Source organism: Solanum tuberosum, unplaced genomic scaffold (assembly GCF_000226075.1).
Source record: "Solanum tuberosum cultivar DM 1-3 516 R44 unplaced genomic scaffold, SolTub_3.0 scf00315, whole genome shotgun sequence".
Lineage (NCBI taxonomy): Eukaryota > Viridiplantae > Streptophyta > Magnoliopsida > Solanales > Solanaceae > Solanum > Solanum tuberosum.
This window is the reverse complement of record NW_006239239.1, coordinates 242187-261415: the sequence shown is the minus strand read 5'-3', so window position 1 is coordinate 261415 and position 19229 is coordinate 242187. Positions and strand designations below refer to the sequence as shown.

At 33.0% G+C, this 19229-nt stretch overlaps 3 protein-coding genes and 1 non-coding gene across 5 annotated transcripts in view; 2 read left to right on the top strand and 2 right to left on the bottom strand.

Annotated features, from left to right (window-relative positions):
• The window catches only part of LOC102598997 (probable pectinesterase/pectinesterase inhibitor 34), a 5885-nt gene extending 3923 nt beyond the window's left edge, over positions 1–1962 (top strand). The window contains exon 3 of the mRNA XM_006360101.2: positions 1048–1962. Within this exon, the coding sequence (XP_006360163.1) occupies positions 1048–1745 (698 nt within the window). The 3' untranslated portion in view covers positions 1746–1962. The remainder of the gene's footprint in view (positions 1–1047) is intronic.
• A 237-nt stretch (positions 1963–2199) lies between these two features.
• Positions 2200–5817, bottom strand: LOC102598672 (calcineurin B-like protein 4). 2 transcript variants are annotated; one of them, XM_015314728.1, is made up of 9 exons: positions 5686–5817; positions 5164–5303; positions 4546–4628; positions 4370–4429; positions 4042–4150; positions 3844–3896; positions 3589–3669; positions 3378–3490; positions 2200–3205 (listed from the first exon to the last, which is right to left on the bottom strand). In XM_015314728.1, exons 2-9 carry the CDS (start codon positions 5243–5245, stop codon positions 3142–3144), a joined length of 645 nt encoding a protein of 214 aa, XP_015170214.1. In that variant the 5' UTR covers positions 5246–5303; positions 5686–5817; the 3' UTR covers positions 2200–3141. The 2 variants fall into 2 exon arrangements, with proteins under 2 accessions (XP_015170214.1, XP_006360162.1); XM_006360100.2 differs by lacking the exon at positions 5686–5817 and having other exon boundaries at positions 5164–5605.
• Positions 5818–7535: 1718 nt separating this feature from the next.
• Positions 7536–14058, bottom strand: LOC102598328 (E3 ubiquitin-protein ligase SINAT3). Its single transcript, XM_006360099.2, has 3 exons — positions 13557–14058; positions 8917–9303; positions 7536–8107 (listed from the first exon to the last, which is right to left on the bottom strand). Exons 1-3 carry the CDS (start codon positions 13761–13763, stop codon positions 7745–7747), a joined length of 957 nt encoding a protein of 318 aa, XP_006360161.1. The 5' UTR covers positions 13764–14058; the 3' UTR covers positions 7536–7744.
• Positions 14059–17403: 3345 nt separating this feature from the next.
• On the top strand, positions 17404–17475 carry TRNAQ-CUG (transfer RNA glutamine (anticodon CUG)). Its single transcript has one exon. It is a non-coding gene; the product is annotated as a tRNA-Gln (tRNA).
• The last annotated feature ends 1754 nt before the right edge of the window (positions 17476–19229 follow it).

The following is a 19229-nucleotide window of genomic DNA, read 5'->3' as shown; positions in this document are numbered from 1 at the left end:
TATATATATATATATAATTCATATGGGTATATTTATCCTGTATTTCTTTACTTTTTTTCTTATTGATGACCAGTTTTTTTTTTCAAATACAAAAATTAAATTACAATATAGCCTAAAAAATAGTTTTAAACTATAATTAGCCACAAAAAATCAGTTTTAAATTTTTTCTTTACATTAAAGAATGAAAGAAAAAAAATAAAATAGGAATAAGCAACTCAAATAATGATAATCAAAGAAGTTAAAAAATAATTTATGTATAAAAAGGATTAAATATACCTTGAACTTTGCTAGAAGGATCATATATATCCCTACGTGATATTCTATAAATTAAAAGTTAAAAATATAAATTTAAAACTATTTTTTTTCACTTCTGTTAAATGAAGGGTATTTGTGAGCTCATTTTATAACGGCGGGGTATATATGAATCGTTTGTATAACGATAAGAGTATATATGAGTCACTTTATCAGCTTCAAATGATAAAGTTGAAAGATATATCCTACCTTTTTCCTAATAAAAAATATGAAAAAATTGTATATGAGAATCTAATAGAAATCACAAATAGTTGATCCTTATCCATGACATGATTGGCTTTTTAAAAATCTATAATCTGAAGACAAGTAGTACTAGGGATAGCGATATGACCAGTAATTTGGTAGGCTCATTATATTTTAAAGAAATAATCACATGTTGGGAGGTGAGGTAATTAATATTCATGCCCCTCCTAACTGTTAATGTCCTTTTGACTCACTTTCTCTAACCACTTGACTAGATTTATTATTACTTCGTGCGTCCCGTGGGTCACTTTTTTGCTTTCGATAATCAGTTTGATTAATTTTTAAAATTAAATTAAATTAGATCATTTCAATATTTTGAAATAAAGTTTAAATATTCAATAATTATTTTAAAATTATTATAAGTTTGCAATTTTTTGTATATCAATGTTATGTAAGTTTACATAATTTGAATCTTGAAAAAGGAAAAGTACTCTGTTATCATCTCTGTAACATTGGATCATGGCCTCACAGTGCAACTTTCTTGATGTGCAGCGGCAACTGGAGCTGGATTCATTGCAAGAGACATTACATTTCAGAACTGGGCTGGGCCAGGCAAGCATCAAGCGGTAGCTCTTCGTATTGGTGCTGATCATGCTGTGATTTATCGATGCAACATCATCGGATACCAAGACACTCTGTACGTGCACTCCCAGCGCCAATTCTATCGCGAGTGTGATATCTATGGGACAGTTGATTTCATCTTCGGTAATGCAGCAGTGGTCATCCAAAACTGCAGCATTTATGCTCGAAAGCCAATGGACTTTCAAAAGAACACCATCACAGCTCAAAACAGGAAAGATCCCAATCAAAACACTGGCATTTCAATCCATGCTTGCAAAATCATAGCCACATCTGACCTCCAGGCATCTAAAGGGAGTTTCCCCACGTATCTAGGGCGACCATGGAAGCTGTACTCACGAACTGTTGTCATGTTATCTTACTTGGGTGATCACATACACCCGCATGGTTGGTTAGAGTGGAATGCTACTTTTGCTCTTGATACATTGTATTATGGTGAGTATATGAATTATGGGCCGGGAGCAGCCGTGGGGCAACGGGTAAAATGGCCGGGATATCATGTGATCAATTCCACGGATGAGGCCAGCAAGTTCACTGTAGCTCAATTCATTTTCGGATCATCGTGGTTGCCTTCAACTGGGGTGGCATTCTTGGCAGGTTTGAGTACCTGAATAAGTTAATGGTATAAATGAACATATTTTCAAGATGGAATTTTATGTTTTGTGCAGTAATATATGATGAATAACATGGAATGTCCCATTAATAGTATTTCCATTATTGGTGATCTGACCGAAGAAACATTCCAGATTACAGCTTTCATTGTTTAGTAAGTGCATGTAATTTGTTTTTCTTTTTTTTTGTTGTTATTAATAGATCATATATATACTAGATTACAGCTTTCATTTTTATTGTTTTTTGCAAGTTGCGCATTTGTCTGTTCAACTGAAAATAATTTACATTCTCAAACCAAATCTACAATATTATTTAGAAAAAATATATACATTTTATGTGTTTTATATATTATATGTATTTACCAGCTTTTACTTTATCGGACGTATATAAAATGTAAGAATCTCATTTTTTTAATATCAAAATGGACTACATTCGATAAAAGTGATACGCTAAAAATTACTAATTGGAAAACCCGATGGACTCCGTTAATGTCTTACTAAAAACAAATGAGAAGTAAAATATGATTATTGAGGAAGTCCTGCATTTGGTTGGAGGTATGAGGGATAATTAATCTTGAAACAACTTATTCCCAACCAAATGACCCCTAGTCTCATCCATAAGAACTTATGCCCAGTAAGTCTGCATTTCAAATAGTACATGTACTAGCTAGGTGTAGTGAACTTTTTTCTATATTTGCCTTGCTCAAGTTCATATAAGCAAACAACCCGTCGACTTAAACACCTAACACCTGCCTCATCCCTTTTAGCAGAAAAAGTTGGAAGTCATTTGTCCCGTGTGATCCATTTTCTTAAATCTGTATACAGATGCTTTTCACAAGTTCATTTCTCTCGTTTGTACATAGCCATACTATATGCTTTGCCGGTTAAATTTATGTTAGGTGCCAAAGGTTTTTTTAGCACGATGGAAGTTACGATGCACAACTCTTACTATAGATATATACTAATGTTTTACAAGGCACTCAAAATGTCTTGAGATCTTAGGAGGGGCTTGTCTCGCGATGCTTACACCTCAGGCGTGCAGGTGTGTGCACAATGCCTAATGCATGAGGTGCATCCAACAGTTTTCGCACACTCATGGGTTATAATAGCCTTGCAGACACTCGAAACTTCTTAACCAACTCTTTGCTCCTCAAAAACACTATGAATAATGCTAAGCGAATGGAGACAGCCCAGAAGCCATGATTTGCCCCTTAAATACTAACCTTTTTCTTATATCTGGCTTTTGGAACTCAATATTGTTTGGTGAATGAATCTCCAATAATCAATATAAAACCTGATATTCTTCTGATTATTGAACTCCTTTGCACTGTATTGAATTGGATCATCCAAACACCAGTGTGGAAGAGGCTATTTGTATTTACACGCACGCACAAGTCTAAATTTCTGAATCATCAACCTCAGAGCTTACCACAAAGCTGGGGAATGCTAAAGTTATATCCCTGAATAAAGCAAGGCCACCATATCAGTACTATCAGGTAATAGCAATTTATGTTTCTTTTTTCGACTATCCAAATGGTTTATAGTCAATTCAAGAGGAACAAGAAAAAGTATAAGAATGTCTTCGAGATAATCACACGATGCCTATCTGAGTTTCATTGATGCCACACTTACATCAGATAGGGAAGTGTCATATTCTTTAGAAGAGACGGATTCTTTGAAACAAATTCCTTCCACTCTTCTGAATCTATCCTCCCATCACCCTTTGTGTCTGCATCGCTAAACGTCTGGCACACAAGATATAGATAGAGTGTGAATAAACAGCAAAGGACAACATAGTGAAAATTGGCGCGAAAGGTAGTTTAAACTTTTAAGTAGTCTTCACCTCATCTACAATAATCTCAACTACGTCATCTGAAAGAACCAATTCTGATTCATGCAGCAGCGCCAGTACCATCTCTTTCAACTGCAAATTATATATATGCAGCAGAGAGATTATTACCTTTAGCTAACATGCTTTTGCTAGTCAAAGTAATATCACCAATGATTGAAAGCTAAAGACTGGGAGTGTTTATATTGGTCCCTAACAATGATTGTCAAGATGAGGAGAGCTTAATGCATATATAGTTGCGATACCAACCTCTTCTCTCTCGATATAACCAGTGTGCCTTAGATCATATAATCTGAATGCAACTGCAAAGATATTAAGCTAGAGACATCAATGTCAACGAGTAGGCATACATAATGTGTTTCATTACAATACTGAAAGTGAGAAATCAGAACTAAGTGAAAGGCACCATTGTCAATTGTATAAAAGCTAAGAAAGTTCATTTCCTACATGACATTTTATCAGCTACTGGTGCATTAGGGTGGAAGATACCCAGTGATCGGACAAAGTCCCCAAACTCAATCACTCCATTGCGCTTAATATCAAAAAGATCAAATATCTGCATAATAAGAAACTCAGTGAAGAGATATCCACAACTTCAGATGAACACGAAACAGGGAAATTGACAAAAGAAGCAATGAAATTATCCAATCAAATGGAAGAGAGAGAAGTAGTAGACTTCCAGCATAAGAGTTGATGCGTCAAAATTGTTTAATCAACAATGCACAGGACTCATCTACAGAGACCATTTCAATGAAAAATTGGCCGAGAAACATACCCTATCTGCAAACAGATTTTTCATTTTTTGGTTCCTGAAGAGTGCTAGTTGAAACTCTTCCTGATGACGGCATTGCAAGAATTAGAATAGTTAAGTACTATATCAATTATACATTTAAAAATCCTAAACATGGAAAGATACGTGTGTATTTCTCTTTGCAAGCAGTAGATATATACCTTATGAATGAGCCCATCATCAATAATGCAGCTGCTTATTCTTTTGAACAACTCATATAATGCTTCTACTTCACGCACTGTAACTGCAACATTTTTTAACACAGTTCCTAAATGATTAGCAATTGTAGTAAGAGGTTACTGCCTAATACATGTTTCTATCTATTTTTTACATCCATGCTTGTAAACTTAGTGATGGACGCAATCAACCAAATTGACAAACCAGATCATACCTCTCGTTATCAGAAGACATCATATTATGGTTTTCATAGTAACAAGATTTGTGGTTTCTTTCCTTAACCATTGTCATTGAAGTCTCATGGATGAAATGCTATCAGAAGTCTTTTGATTATAAAATTAAATGCATTTTCTAAGATCTGGAGGCCTGTGGTCCTGAGGTGTAGTTTTTTTTTTGTGTCTAATACCTTAAAGTGAGTGATTCTTTTTAACTATCTGATAAAGGAGGGGGGGATTTGCATAGGCATAAAATAATCTATATTGGCAAAAGATACATACTATTTCCGATTGCTTCTCTTAAGGCCATATAATTCGCAATCTAGCAGAAGTTGACAGCTAGGAAACCAGTACATTAACTTGAATGACTAAGATTCTCATACTCACAAGGTGTCTCAGCAGCAAGCACAGTGGGCTCCTCATATCCGGGTGTGTAATGGAGTGTTGTTTTTGAGTGAAAGCAGCCCATCAGAACATAGTAGTAATAGCAAAAGATTGTTTTAGAAATAGATCCAGATAGACTTCACCTGCCACAATTAAGATTATTAGGTCACTAACACTCCAACAGAAACAAGGTAGATAGTGTGAGTTAGAAGCAGCAGCCTAACGATCTGCCTCGTTTAGTCTTAACAATTCAGATGAGCAAACTTACTTCATCAACGACATTTCACATTTTTTACACAATGGATAAGGCATCAATTCTTGCTTACACTTACTAAAAGTACGTAGCAGATAATGATGTAGGCTACTACCATACGTTTTACGTCTAATTATTAATCAACTTCAAATTCAGGGGATAATACAGAGAGATAGAGACCACTTGTCAAACTATAGAAGCGGAAGCCATACATATAGCAAAATTTCTATAAAAGTACAAAACCATGAGAGCATAAGAAAAGACTTTGTTACCTACAGAGAAAGAGTATTGAGTCTAAAAGCAGAAGCAAATGAAACTAAGAAGAACAAAACAACACCCAAATTTTTCAATCTTAGGGTTTAGTTTTAAAGTTTTGAGAGAGATCATTTCAAATTATTGCTTTAGTTTTGGAGAACATTTCAAATAATTTTCAATATTTGTGCGAGTATATATACACACAATTTTTGAATCAATTTGATAGGATAGTCAATTAATTGAGTAAATACAAATTTGATTTGTTAAGTAAAAGTCAGCGTGTTATCGGAGTTGCTAGTTGCAACTTGCAACACACCAAATATTAATACTACTACTTTTTTTTTTGTCAAAAGTTGATGAGCTTTCAAAGACTTCGCTTTCACCCCAAAAAGATAATGACATACGTGAAATATCCAAAGTTTTGTTGACAAGAAAATTGCTGATCGCTATGGGTTGGTTATAACAATTTATAAATCACATAAAATAAGTATATTAATATTTCGAAGTTAATATTTGATTACATGTTTAATTAATTCAGTACGATTAACTATGTGTTTTCCATTATAACGTAATCATTATAATTTAAATTGAAAAACGACATGTTTTAATAATTTGTTTTTATTTTTCAAATATTGTACGTTGATTTTTTATTTCTTGATATAAATTTTATGAAAAGATTTGTAATAGACTATGAAAAGTGAAAATTTTATAAATGACATATATAAAAATTGTAATATTAATCCTTAAATAGATGTGTGGTGTGATTTTTCCTAAAAAAAAATACATAATATAATATTTTAAGCTATAAATTGGATTTGAGGAATTGAAATAATTAATTAAAAAGAAGAAATACATCACTTTTGGCTGCATATATTGTCTCGTAGATGGCACTTGTAATCCTCATCCTTCCAACTCGTTTTCAGATAGGGATTGTGAAATACTATATTCCTATTTATTTATTCTAATAATTAATAAATAAATGTAATATGCTTATTCTATCCATTTTTTCAATTTTAAAAATGAAGAAATAATTTATTAGCTTACACAATTATTTTCAATTCATTAATTTTACATTGAGTAGGATGACTTATAATAATTAAGAGTAATATAAAAATTATTATTTCATTTGTTACTTATAAAAATGAGTGTAAAGTAATAATATAACATTGCCATGTTTTCTTCGTGTCAATTTGACTTTTTGTTTTCCATAAAATATGCGTACTACTTACCAAAAATGTGGTGTCACGTCTCTAATTAAAAATTAAAAAGCAGGTAACAAAATAGTACTTTGGTCGAACAAATACATGAAATTCTACTATTATTTATTTTCTTCCTTACCCAATTTACTTAAATGTTGGATAAATCCAGAAACCTGATCTCACGTATGGGTACGGCAAGTATTATATTTGCTCGTTGACATTTTTGATTGTGTCATATATTAGTTTAATCATTTTTCATTTATTTAGATAAGTTTACGATTGTCAACGGAAACTTTATATAAGCTAACGTGTGGACAACAAGTTATGATAAAGTCTTTATTGAAATTTGCAGCAAAACAATTAATGGAGATAAAATGGTACTCACTGTATCAATCATTGCTTTCTTAATAGGTGTTTCAAATCAAAAGTAGACAAGTAATTAGGGACATCGAAAGTAATACATTACAAATCTTCAGGGAATGAGTCGAATAAACTCCCAAAAGGAAAAATACGAGGTATGCTATTGCTTTGTCTAACTTTAATGAAAGTTTTAACAATATATGGATTGGTTATAGCATTAGAACAGAAGGAATACAACTCAGCTGCAGAGTGTCACCTTGACGTGGTGAGAATCATCTTTAACCATCTTGGTTTCAGGAAGAGAGCAATAAACACAAAAGCAAGATGGTTATTAACAATTGATAGAACTAAAAAAAGGTATATGTAACACCCTAGTACATGCATGGTCAGAGCACAAGTTCTTCTTAGATACAAACATAGTGCTGTCTTACACACCAACTACATGCACATTACATCCAACAAAAAAAAAGGGCAAGAAAATATAAAATTAAATCACCCAAAAAAAAAAGAAAACAAACTAGCTACATAGATTTGGTATGCACACACCACCATCTGGATTTTGTTGTTCCTTCCATATCCTTCCAGTAACTCGAAGTTTCAGTTCTTTCCGGTCACCACCAGAAAAGAAAAGTGCCATGTTACGCTGGATTATAAGACCATCATGACTGTCCCTGACCTTGCGATGACTATCTCGGATACTTCTTGGGGTACCCTCCCATATGAGTTTTCTACCATTTCCTCCTACCTCTAGACTGTAGCTGTAATTACGTGCATCCGTTTCATCACCCATGAATCGTAAAAATGCCATATAAACAGGGGCCACACCAAGCTGGAAGGCCTCAAAATGGAGACAGAAATATTGCCCAAAACAATGGAAGACCTGAGAAAGGAGCAAGAAAAGTCTGTCGGTTAAAACACACTACTTCGATGAAGTTGATGTGAGAATATACTTGGACGGGGGAGGAGAGCGCGACACACACACACATACATTGTACAGAAGGCATTCTAGGCAAAACTAAACACAAAGCATGACTCAGAAACTTGTCCCAGCATATCTCATATTAGAATCGGTCAAAGCAAAATGTTCTAGGCATCTTTTGACATGATAAGAGGCATTCTTGTTTATAATTTGAAAACAGAAGCTTTTCCAAAACAGATTGAAAATGACAAGACAGAATACAATGGCCATAAGGTGAACTTTTCATTCTTCATAACCACAATAAACACTGTACATAATTGGATCAAAACAGTTTAACCTTTCAATAGACTGATTTCTATTATTCTCAAATGGATGCCATCAAACGTATTGATTTATTAAAAAAGTAGCAAGATTGACCTACTAAGAAAAAGAGATAAGAATAGAGGACGTGTTTTTTTCTAATTAGGAGGAATCCAGGACGTGTATTAGGACAAAACAAATGGAAAAAGAGAGAACATTTGAACTATGAAATAAAAGCAGGTATTTCAAAAACATAAGAGACGACATAGGATATTTTGGCATCCAACTGTTCCCTTGTCAATAATTCATCCATATACTTGTTGCAAGTTCATTTTATAGGCTATAGCACTGGGGTGGTTAGTGTGAACTTAAACAGCAACCACATTAATCATTAGACAGCAACAAACAAAAAAATTACTTGATGCTAGCTATCATTTTATTCCAATAATATAAGAAGATGCTGGAGTTACCGTCAACATCCATGTTGCATTTTCTACTTCACGAGGATTAGACTTCACATAACGATGGTTGAACGTGCATCCCGTGTGCATATCCACTTTGTGGTCATCTCTTAAATGCGTAACCAAAAAAGGGATGTCCCCAGTCACTGAGCACTCTGACCCAGCATATGGGCAACTGTACGGTCTAAAATTGCACAATGTTTCATGCTTAAGTTTGCTGTAATATGGGAATATTTCTGGGCACCCCAAAGAAAAATATTTGCAAGGCAGTTCAAGTGACTCTGCAACCTTCTCTAACGCTAAGCACCTTATATCACCAAGCTCTTGTCTGCATGTCGGACATCTATTGTGCACCCTTGTTTTGCAGGTAGAACAAAGTGTGTGCCCATTGTGACACTGCAAAAACAAACAAATTTTCAACTGACTACTTTAAGCCCATTTAGATGGAGTTAAAATGCAAAGACTAAATGAACAATATGAACTTTGATATGAATTAAAGTTTATACATATCAAAGTTTATCAGTTGAACTAGCCAGTTTCACACCAAAGTCTTTTAAACACATCTACAACGAGTTCATGCATCAAGGAAAACCATACGGAAGACATGCATAGATGAGTGAAAACTTGGCAAAAGGAGAAAGCAAATATCAATATTCATCCCTCAGTAGTTATACAACACCGCCTTCTCTTGGCACATACACCTCCTGTCTATCTGATGTAGCTCTAAGTGGCAATATTCTAAGCCTTCATAAGGCAATCATATAAATATCAAAGAGAAAAGGTAGCACTTAGTATTAGGAGAACAGACAGCTCTCAAATTTAGGCACAGAGAATATTTCAGGCATGAGAAGATCCATTATTATTACTCCCTCTGTCCCATTTTATATGACTCACTTTCCTTTTTAGTCAGTCTCAAAAAGAATGACACATTTCCATATTAAGTAACAATTTCACTATGAAATGTCTATTTTACCCTTAATGAAATGATTTACAGCCACACAAATTTCTATCATTCATTTTGGACCACAAATTTTAAAAGTCTTCCTTTCTTTCTTAAACTCCGTGCCGAGTCAAACTACCTCATATAAAATGGGACAGAGGGAGTATTATTTTGCTTTTTCTCTTTGTATTTGGAAGGCCAACCATCTGGTTTTTACAGAAGAATAAATTTGCTAGTATTATGTAAAACGCCATGTTCCAAAACAACCACTAGCACATACATAAGATTGATTCATTCAGAATTGATGATATGAAATCGTGCTCATCCATTTGATTGTAATATGCGGTGAAGAATAATGCAGTCAAAAGGAGTCACCTGAATTATATCCCCGAGAATGTATCAAATTGACTTAAGTGCTACTCACTAAAATGAAAAGAAAAGGAATTGTCCGTTTTCTGTTAAAAAGTTCCTAGCTTCTAACGGCATAAGGCATTATCCATTTTTCTCCTTTTTGATAAAAAGGTATTAACCAATTCTAAAGAGGACATATCGGATAATTTACCAAATAAGAAATGTCTACGACTCCCTCTGTTCACTTTTACTTGTCTACTATAGTCTATACTAAAAATTATTTTTTACTTTTACTTGTCAACTTTAGCATATCAAGAGAAAGACGATCTTTTTTTCCTGATCTTTCCTTTTTAGTCAGTCCCAAAAAGAATGACACATTTCCATATTAAGTAACAATTTCACTATGAAATGTCTATTTTACCCTTAATGAAATGATTTACAGCCACACAAATTTCTATCATTCATTTTGGACCACAAATTTTAAAAGTCTTCCTTTCTTTCTTAAACTCCGTGCCGAGTCAAACTACCTCATATAAAATGGGACAGAGGGAGTATTATTTTGCTTTTTCTCTTTGTATTTGGAAGGCCAACCATCTGGTTTTTACAGAAGAATAAATTTGCTAGTATTATGTAAAACGCCATGTTCCAAAACAACCACTAGCACATACATAAGATTGATTCATTCAGAATTGATGATATGAAATCGTGCTCATCCATTTGATTGTAATATGCGGTGAAGAATAATGCAGTCAAAAGGAGTCACCTGAATTATATCCCCGAGAATGTATCAAATTGACTTAAGTGCTACTCACTAAAATGAAAAGAAAAGGAATTGTCCGTTTTCTGTTAAAAAGTTCCTAGCTTCTAACGGCATAAGGCATTATCCATTTTTCTCCTTTTTGATAAAAAGGTATTAACCAATTCTAAAGAGGACATATCGGATAATTTACCAAATAAGAAATGTCTACGACTCCCTCTGTTCACTTTTACTTGTCTACTATAGTCTATACTAAAAATTATTTTTTACTTTTACTTGTCAACTTTAGCATATCAAGAGAAAGACGATCTTTTTTTCCTGATTTACCCTTAACATTAACTACTAATTTTTTTTTTGAAAAGGAACATTAACTACTAATTTTCCAAATCCTTTTTCAAGATACTATAGTAAAATATGCACTCCATTTATTATTATCTAAAAAGAAGTGCAAAATTCATTGTGGACAAGTAAAAGTGAATGGAGGGGTATTTGATTAAATAATCCCTGGTGGCATCGACTATTTCCTGGAAGGCCATATTGGATTATCTACCCTCACTCAGGGACAAGTCCTACACCTTGTCCAGCAATGTACGACCACTAAGTAACTTCAATCATTTTTACAAGATTTTAATCATTACATATGCATCAAGGATTTTCAAAAATGTTTGTTTTGCCTCCTTCCTATGCTTTTTTTTTTCTTTTGGATAAATGCAGTGTCTAGGCCAATTAGCACACACCTCGACTAATTCTACAGAGTACCTGCTACCTTCCTACAAACACAGGTACCAGTAACTCTGTTTACCAAGGCCAGGACAAATAGGAAGACCTAGTCTTCTTGCCTCCTCTAGGGTTGGAACCTAAGACCTAACCCACTTCATTGACCGGCCACACTCTTGGGTGCTCTCCTGCTTCAGGATTCACTTCATAGCCTTTAAAAGGCTGGATTAAAGTGGGACAAAAATCAGCCCGTCTTCTGTGATAAAACTTTAACTTGGGACTAAACTTTAGATTAGTAATCCCTCCAATGTAGGATTACTATCCAAAGGTGAGGAAAATTTCTTATAATTTTTGCACTTGTCTCGAGGCCAAAATTTAATCGAATGTTATTTCAAAAGGCTGGACAAAATCAGGATACGTTGTTATTAATTCAGAATACTAGTAATTATGGGACATCAACTTACAACCCAATGGATAGTATCCCTCACTATAGTTCTATCTTTCAGATATCCTCCTTTCATCCAAATGACCACACTATTTTTATACTGACTATCCTAGTCAGTATGCAGACACTATCGAATTTGGCTACACCAATTTAATCTACTCCAAGAACTACAGGCAGCCCAAGCTAAATCAACAACAAAATGAACTCCAAAATAAGTTTCAAGAACAGGACTCAGTAAGTAATCTACAAAACCAAATTCTAGACCGGTGTTAAATTTTCTTTCTATGCTCAACTTGTCCAACATACCTTCATGGAGAGGTCCTTTTAAATAACCTTACCTTCTTCCTTGATATACAATAAGGTATTTATGATAGTATCATATAATCGGATTCCAAATGCATCACCTAGGAAGGACCATTCAAGATCAAGACACTGCCCAATGAAGTAGTTTAATCCACTCACTGGTCCTACATAAGTCCTTCCATGACCTGAAGTAGGAAAGCTCATAGAATGTTAAGTGCATCTCCCCATAGTGCTGCTATATTAAGTCTCATTAACTAGAGCCAATATTGTATTTTGGGTTACTAAATTCATCTCCTCATAAAGATTTGAACCACAGGCTGAAACATAAGAGGACGATCTGTGAATTCCACAAGCACCAAATTGTTCTTCTATTTGTCAAGTTTTAAGGCAACCAATCACGAAACTCTCAGAATCAGCTTCTGTTATTCACTAAAACAGTATACAATGTATTCAATAAAAAAAACACAACATTATCTGCAGTCATCTTCAACAACTTTTCCGCCTTCTGCAACTGGTTAAAAAGTCAACAGCAGATGATTCCATTAGCCTTGCTACACCATAATCATATTATAATGCTTCAGTCTGTATTAAAAACTTTCCCAGAACCTCCTCAAGAGAGCCAAAACAAGCCCATGTAAGTCCCAAAGCAGCCAGCTTTGAAGTGATTAAGTCATAAGAGCAAAAATCAACCAACTCAATCCAATTCTTTTTCATCATTAACCACCTACATGATAGCAAATTAATAGATTTTTCACAAATGAAGTTCGCATTCTAACAACAAGAGACCAACCTTTAACATACTCTACCAGTGGCATCCAATTCTTCAATAGTATTGGAAACCACAGTCTTACCCTGACAAAATCGGACGAGCCTATAAACGGAGAACTAGAATTCAATGTCATACGACGTTCCTTGTAATCTCCAAATTAACTAGTCCTTTCGAATTAAGTTAACACCCAACACAATAAAATTACCCCTCAAAGCACCAAAAGCCCTCTAACACAAGAACCAAAAAGATAACTACACCAATACTCAACAATCTTCTAATCAAACAAAACAAAAGCAATCCATCAAATCAATCAAAAACCCAATAAAAATTTCAAAAAAAAGTAAAGAGAACAAACAAACAAACAAACCTGGTGAATTGGTGGGTACATAGAATTTGTACAAACAGGGCATTCAAGCAATTCATGTACACTAGTAGGCACATTTCCAGCATGAAGAATGTTATTAGGCTTTCCTAAAGGGTATTGATGAGATGCAACAGAAGATTGGATCTCTTCATCTTCAACACCATCCATTAATGATACACACTCAATGCTATCCATTTCCATTTCTTCCATTCAAAAATCTGAACCCCACACTTTCAAGATTCAAACTTTCTCTCCAAATGACTTACAAATCATTCAAAAAAAACAAACTTTCTTCTTAATCTGGGTTGAAATTAGAAGAATTTGAAAGGAATTTGGAGAAAAATAAAAGAAGGGTTCGGATCAAGAATAAAAAAGAAACGAACCCCTTTTTTGCCAGGCGAGGATCTTCCTTTTTCTTCTTTGTATTTTTTTCTCTCTCTGCGCTACCAAGGTTGTCTGAGGAGAAGAGAGAGAGGTTTAAGGATCGCCGTCAAATTCCCCACATAACTGCACATGATCTTCATCGTACGGCCAATTTTTTTGTAAATATAAAATTCCTAGTGGAACTGCCTCTTGTGATGGATGTAATAATTGGCCAACCTATTTGATGTGATTTTTTTGTTTACATGACACATGGAATTTCAAGGTAAAATCATACTCCCTCTGCCCCAATTTATGTGACTTACTTTCTTTTTTAGTCAGTCCAAAAAAAAATGACACATTTCTATATTAAGTAACAATTTAACTATAAATTGTCTATTTTACCCTTGATGAAATGATTTACCGCCACACAAATTTCTATCATTCATTTTGGACCACAAGTTTTAAAAGTCTTCCTTTCTTTCTTAAACTCTGTGCCGAGTCAAACTATCTCACATAAAATGGGACGGAGGGAGTATTAATTTGACTTATTAGAGTGTTTGACCAAGCAGTTTGAAAATACTACTAATATTTGAATTACTTCGTGAAATTTTTTTTTGAACAATATTGTCGAACAGTGTTATAAAAGACTCTGTTGGGACTCATCTCGGGGATCGTCTTGGGGCGGGGCTCTAGCAAAACGCCCAGAGACTCAGGTGTGGTGCTTAATTCTGTAAGACTTATGCACTAAGTGTCCGACCGTACGCCCTAAGCACGCCCAACGCTTGGGGCTCGCCTTATATAGATCTTACACAAATTATGTGTTAGAAACTTTAGTTAACATTGTTGACCCTCATAATTCTTGAATAAATAAATGATACTTAATGATTTTTTAATCTATAGAGATAATAAGATCGAAAGTAACTCAAATAACAAGTTGTAGTAACACATCTTTACTATTTGGTAACACTGTAAAGATGATGATTTAGTACGTTTTTAAAAATACATAGAGAAATTTTACTTTTCCACTTATCATTGGTCTTCATGGTTTTGTCATATGTCTCAAAATTATCATATTTTATTTAGCTATTTGAAAGTAATTTTATTTTTATTCGGAAAAATGCACAAGTACCCCCTTCAACTATACGCAAAATCCCAGCGACACACCTTAACTATACATGAGTCTTATTACCCCTAAATTATTTTTAAGTGTAATAAACACACCCTTAACACAGCCTAAAACCTATATAGCCACTCACATGATGGGAGGTGTTTTACACTCGCCTCCAAGTCATGATTATGTCAGCGCCACGTCAATAAATAATTAGATCTATAAATTTTTTTATAAAATTTCATGTCATTTGATTCATTCTTCTTCATTATCAACACCCACTCCATAACCACTAAACCCACTTATTTTAACCATTTAAACTCATAGCAATCACCATGAAAATTATAACCCACCACCAAATTTATCTCTTCACTACCACCGGATTCAATATCTACTATCAATTTTATTTTTCTTTCAATCCAAATAATCCAAATAAATTTCATAAAACATGGTCCAAAATCTCCATTGAAAAAACTACCTAAATTTTGATCTCTAGTTCGAGAAGAATTCAAAATTGTAATCATTTTTTTCTGATTGAATTTGGGTTAAGATAAAGGCTGATTGAAGAGAGAAGGGAAGAGAAAGGTTGATTGAAGTGAGAAGGGAAGAGAAGGAGGGAGGGTATTATTGATGGAGATTTAAATTATGCTCTTTATATGTTGCCTAAATTAAATTTCTAATATGCAATTTTTTTTCTCATTAGCGAATTTCAAGTAATTTATTAAAAGAAAAAAATTCTCTCGATACAATACAAATTAATGAAAATAATGAAAAGAATTCTCTGACAATTTAAATGTATTGTGAAAAAATGATAAAATTTGACTCTATTTCATAAAGAAAAAAAGAAGTTTAATTTTAAAAAAATATCAATTCAAGTTTTAAAGTTAATTAACTATCTTTACTAATTAATTATAAAAATGTCCAATTAAAAATGAACACGTGTCCATATTAATCAGATGTTAATACCTTTTTCCTTATCTCACATGCCTCTAAGAGAGTGAACACACTCTCTGTGCCACCCCAGCACGAAAGGGTGTGTTTATTACACTTTAAAATAATTCAGGGGGATAATAGGTCTCATGTATAGTTAAGGTGTATCGTTGGGATTTCGCGTATAGTTGAGGGGGGTACATGTGCATTTTCCCTTTTTATTCACGATGGAGTGATGTTTTTATTATAATAGTAGTAAGTTTTATTGATTATTTTCTTTTAGGGAGGGGGGGGGGGGGGTGTGTAAATTATATAGTATAATAAAATATTTTTTAGAATAAAGATCTTTTATTATAAAAAGTTTAAGATATTAGATTATTTATACTTGTATAATCATGTTAGAAATTTTATTTTCTATGAGTTTTCTTAATCATGTTGTAATTATTTCAAACTGATGGTTTTAAAAAAATATATAATTTTGTGTTATTATATTATTATACTATATTGTAAATTAAAATTTTAAAGATTCATAGGGCTTACGCCTCGTCCTATACTAAGTAAAACGCCTCGCCTCACACCCCCACCTTTTAAAACACTGTTGTTGGAATACATATATACAAGTAAAATGATACACAAAGTGATCAAATAACATATTTTCAACACACTTGACAGAACAAGTTATTATAGCCTAGTGATTTCAAATTGTCTTGAATGAGCCAGTGATCACGTTTTTGAAACTCACAGGCAGCTTTTATGTAAGGATCTTGATGCCTTAATTTTTGTAACTAACGATGATGATCGAACACATGATGCATGAATCTAACCTAAGAACATATGATGCATGTCCAATAAAACTATCCTATATTAGCAAATGTGTCAGAGCTTTATAAACTAAGATTACTTATAATGCTCATACACTTTCAAATATATTGTTAACGAGCACTTTGCTAGCATACATCAATAAGCTTTTATCTTCTTCTTTTTTAAAAATCAAATTCACCCATTTTTATTGGACATGATGCATATATTAGTTATATCATCTAGCAAATTACATCACATGATGCATATAATATTTTTCGTACTAATATATGACTAATTGTTTGGATCAAGATAACCTTCATATATTACATGTCAACAGTTAGTAAAATAGATGATCTATAGTAAATTTATACCCGCTAGACAGAGTGTCTAATGGTCTTTTATTAGCTATTATATTATATGCTGAATTTTTTTGACTTTTTTTTGTATATTTTCCTTTTTGTAAATCTGGACTTCATCACAGTAGTTAGACATTCATCATAGTATTATAGTAAACAATGATCTCGTACTAAGAATTGGAAATCAATGAAAATTCATACATTTTCTTGTTCCTTTACTTCTCTTTCATTTTTGCTAAAATATATAGGAAAGTTTGTGTAATAATTTATAATATATAGTTCAGCACCAAATGGTTCCATGGTCTAGTGGTCAGGACATTGGACTCTGAATCCAGTAACCCGAGTTCAAATCTCGGTGGAATTTTACTACATATTTTAGTGAATTGGGGATTTTACAGAAGTGTTCAAAGCTTTTTTACTTGTATTTTGATAATTATTGAAGCCAAAACAACTCAAATTTTGTATTGAATTACTTCAAAATTATCTACAGATAGGGATGGTAATGGGGCGGTGCGGGTTGAGCTTAACCTGCAAAAATTTTAATCCACCCCGCCCTGCATAACAAGTCTTTTCATTTTCAACACGCCCCATCCCGCCCTGCATAGATCCGCCCCACATAATTTTTTAAATATTTTATTTTTCTAGTTATGTACTAGATACAAACTTTTTTCCTTCTATCATAAGTTGTTGTCCCTTTAATTTGGTATTTAACTCTTTTTATTCTAATCTTTTTACTGTACTTCTCAAAACATATTTTGAAGAATCTACACAAAAAAATTGGATATATATATTTATATATACAATTCTTGTCCATTGTCAGTGGATAGTAGTTAATCTCTATCCTATATATAATAGAAATTAACTAGTATTCACAGGCTGTGGACAATAAAATTACACAATTAGTTTATTTTTAGAAATACTATAATGTTATAAATACATTAATGTGGATGTCATCCGTAACTCTCTTCAAAGATCATTCGTAACTCTCTTTGAAGTTCATGTATGAAATAAATGAACACTATTTAATTCATGTAACTTTGAAGAGACATTTTGTACTATAAATATGCGATGATTATTTTATCAAAGATACAATTGAAAAGTACAGAAGAAAGAAATAAGAAAGCATTATCTCCCATATGTCTTGTCTATATATTTATTGTCTGATATTATTTTATATTGCTAATATTTCACAACACGTTATCAGCACGAGTCTCTAACCAACTGAGACCTACTTAATTCGAAATTAATTCCTAAAAGTTAATCAACTTTCTTTTAGAGTCAGATATACATTTATATGTTTATAACATCTCTAATAGGACTTGCATAAATCTTTGATCCGTAATTTAATTACTGCATATATAACTTGCTTTAGGTATTATTATAATACTTTATTAGGCATAATAATCACTATGTTTCATAATTATATGTTTATGTTGTTTATATGCTACTAACTTATAACTCTAAATTAAATAGTAGGAAATGTGATAACATGCTAGTAGAAGACTTGTAAATATTTTCTTGTCATAAATTTATGATAAATATTTGTGTGTCATAAAGAAAGTAGTATTATATTAAATATGACTTGAAAAACTTACAAAAGTTTGACGTTAATAACTATTGAAACTAGAAGTAAATATTGAAAAATAATTAGAACATATATTAAATCTACCGTTTCATACTTTATAAGTTTACATGTTTTTGTAACATTCCATGTTCATGCATATAATATACTTTATACTAATTCTTAATCATTTGAAACATAAATTTATCTTTTATTATAAAGAAATCACATCATGTTATTAACTCAACTATTTTATGATAGTTTTCATCATGTCGAATTTGTCAAAGCTTGAATATGTGGCACTTGATATTTCTGGAAAGAACTATTTGTCATGGGTACTTGATGATGAAATTCACCTTACCGCTAAGGGTCTTGGTGATTGTATAATCGAAGGAAATAAGGCATCAAGTCAGGATAAAGCGAAAGCTATGATTTTCCTTCGTCATCATCTTGATGAAAGCCTGAAGGTTGAATACTTAACAGTGAAAGATCCACTTGAATTGTGGATAGGTTTGAAAGGGAGGTATGACCACCTCAAGGCAACGGTATTGCCAAGG